The sequence below is a fragment of the Octopus bimaculoides genome, chromosome 1 (genome assembly GCF_001194135.2).
Source record: "Octopus bimaculoides isolate UCB-OBI-ISO-001 chromosome 1, ASM119413v2, whole genome shotgun sequence".
In the NCBI taxonomy this organism is placed as follows: Eukaryota; Metazoa; Mollusca; class Cephalopoda; order Octopoda; family Octopodidae; genus Octopus; species Octopus bimaculoides.
This window is the reverse complement of record NC_068981.1, coordinates 85,736,421-85,738,565: the sequence shown is the minus strand read 5'-3', so window position 1 is coordinate 85,738,565 and position 2,145 is coordinate 85,736,421. Positions and strand designations below refer to the sequence as shown.

Sequence of the window (2,145 nt, the reverse complement as noted above, 5' to 3'; positions counted from 1 at the left end):
TGTGCGGGTGGCACATAAAAGACACCATTTCGAGCGTGGCCGTTTTCGTGCGGGTGACACGTAAAAGCACCCACTACACTCTCTGAGTGGTTGGCGTTAGGAAGGGCATCCAGCTGTAGAAACTCTGCCAAATTAGATTGGAGCCTGGTGTAGCCATCCGGTTGCACCAGTCCTCAGTCAAATCGTCCAACCCATGCTAGCATGGAAAGCGGACGTTAAACGATGATGATGATGATGATGAGATATATATATATATGTCCAACCCATATATAATGGGTTGGACAGTTTGACCAGGGCTGGTAAGCTAGAGGCTGCACCAGACTCCAGTCTGATTTGGCATGGTTTCTATGGTTGGATGCCCTTACTAACACCAACCACTTCAAAAGTGTAATGAGTGCTTTTGCATGACACCAGTATCTGCCAGGACTACAATTTCACTTGGCTTGATGGGTCTTCTATCTCAAGCACAGCATGTTGTCAAAGGTCTCAGCCATTTATCATTGCCTCTGAGAGGCCCAATGCTTGAATGGTGCTTTTTATGTGCCACCAGCATGGTTATGTGATACTGACAACAGCCACAACTATGGTTTCACTTGGATGCATCTTATGTGCCACTGGCATGAGTGCACTTACACAGTACTGGCACAAGTGCATTTTATGCGACGCCAGCACCTGTAAAGGACAATCCTGTATGTATGGGTGACTGGTGTTGAGTGTGTGTGTGTGTGTGCGCGCGCACGTGCACACACATGTGTGTCTTTGTTCTTGTGTTTGTCCTACACCATTGCTTGACAACTGGTGTTGGTTTGCTTATGTTCTTGTAATCTAGCAGTTTGGCAAAAGAGAGCAGAAGAATAAATACCAGACTCAAAAAAAGAAAGTACTGGGAGTTGATTCTTTCAGACAACACCTTCAAGGCTATGCTCCAACTGGGCTGTAATCCAATGACTGAAACAAATGAAAGATAAAAAATACTATTTCAACTTACTTATCTTTATATATATGTAAAATTCCTTTGGTCACTTCAACCATTGGGTTTCCAGAGAAAAAGTGAATAGAAGAACTGTTAGGATTCTTATGTCTAGTGGTGAAATTATTCGAATTATAATGCATAGTTTCTCCACTACTACATGAAGGATCCCGAGAATTAGAAGCTACTTTGCTACTCTCTTGGGAGCTGCTTTTTTCAGAATGTTCATCATCATCATCATCATCATCATCACCAGGAAATTTTTTCCCATAACTTATCACATTAGCTTCATGGGTTATTTTGGAGTTTTTAAAATGTGAGGTATCTGAGGTTTTCTTTGATGTATCACGTTCTGTTTTAGAATTCCCTGTGAATTATTGAAAAATAACAGAAATGTAATGCATGATAATCTTTTGTTTTACAGGAAAATCAAATATATAAAAAAAAAATCATCATCATTTAAAGTCCACTTTTCTCTACTTGCAAGAGTCAGACAGACTGAATTTGTTGAGGCAGGTTTTCTACAGCCAGATACCTTTTCTGTTGCTAACACTCACCTGTTTCCAAATGAGGTAACATTTTTCCATGGCCAGAGAGAGCAAGGAGGAAACGGAAGAAGAAGATGGAGAGGAGGAAGGAGAGATTAAGCAGCAGCATTGTTTGTTGATGCAGATTTCTAGGTCTAGACATATTCCCACGAAAGATTGAGACTAATGACACTGCTTGAATGACACATATTTACATCCCTTGCACAATGCCAAAACAATGATGTACACACACACACACAAATACATGTGTGTGTGTGTGTGTGTGTTTATGCGTGTAGAAAAACTAGAGGTAGTCCATAGCTTCCGCTATCTGGGCGACCAAGTTAGTAGTGGGGGTGGGTGCGCTGAAAGTGTAGCTGCTAGAATAAGAATAGCCTGGGCAAAGTTTAGAGAGCTCTTACCCCTGCTGGCGACAAAGGGACTCTCACTCAGAGTAAAAGGCAGACTGTATGACGCATGCGTATGAACAACCATGCTACATGGCAGTGAAACATGGGCTGTAACTGCTGAGGACATACGTAAGCTCGCAAGGAATGAAGCCAGTATGCTCCGTTGGATGTGTAATGTCAATGTGAATACCCGTCAGAGTGTAAGTATCTTGAGAGAAAAGCTGAACATTAGAAGCAT

The 2,145-nt window shown here is 41.9% G+C and overlaps 1 protein-coding gene and 1 long non-coding RNA gene across 2 annotated transcripts in view; one reads left to right on the top strand and one right to left on the bottom strand.

Annotated features, from left to right (window-relative positions):
• Window positions 1–2,145, bottom strand: part of LOC106868570 (BRCA1-associated protein) — a 63,205-nt gene that overhangs the window by 46,332 nt on the left and 14,728 nt on the right. The window contains exon 3 of the mRNA XM_014913892.2: window positions 989–1,337. Within this exon, the coding sequence (XP_014769378.1) occupies window positions 989–1,337 (349 nt within the window). The remainder of the gene's footprint in view (window positions 1–988; window positions 1,338–2,145) is intronic.
• LOC106868571 (uncharacterized) overlaps window positions 1–2,145 on the top strand; it is a 76,447-nt gene that overhangs the window by 60,141 nt on the left and 14,161 nt on the right. The gene's annotated exons all lie outside the window — the stretch shown is intronic.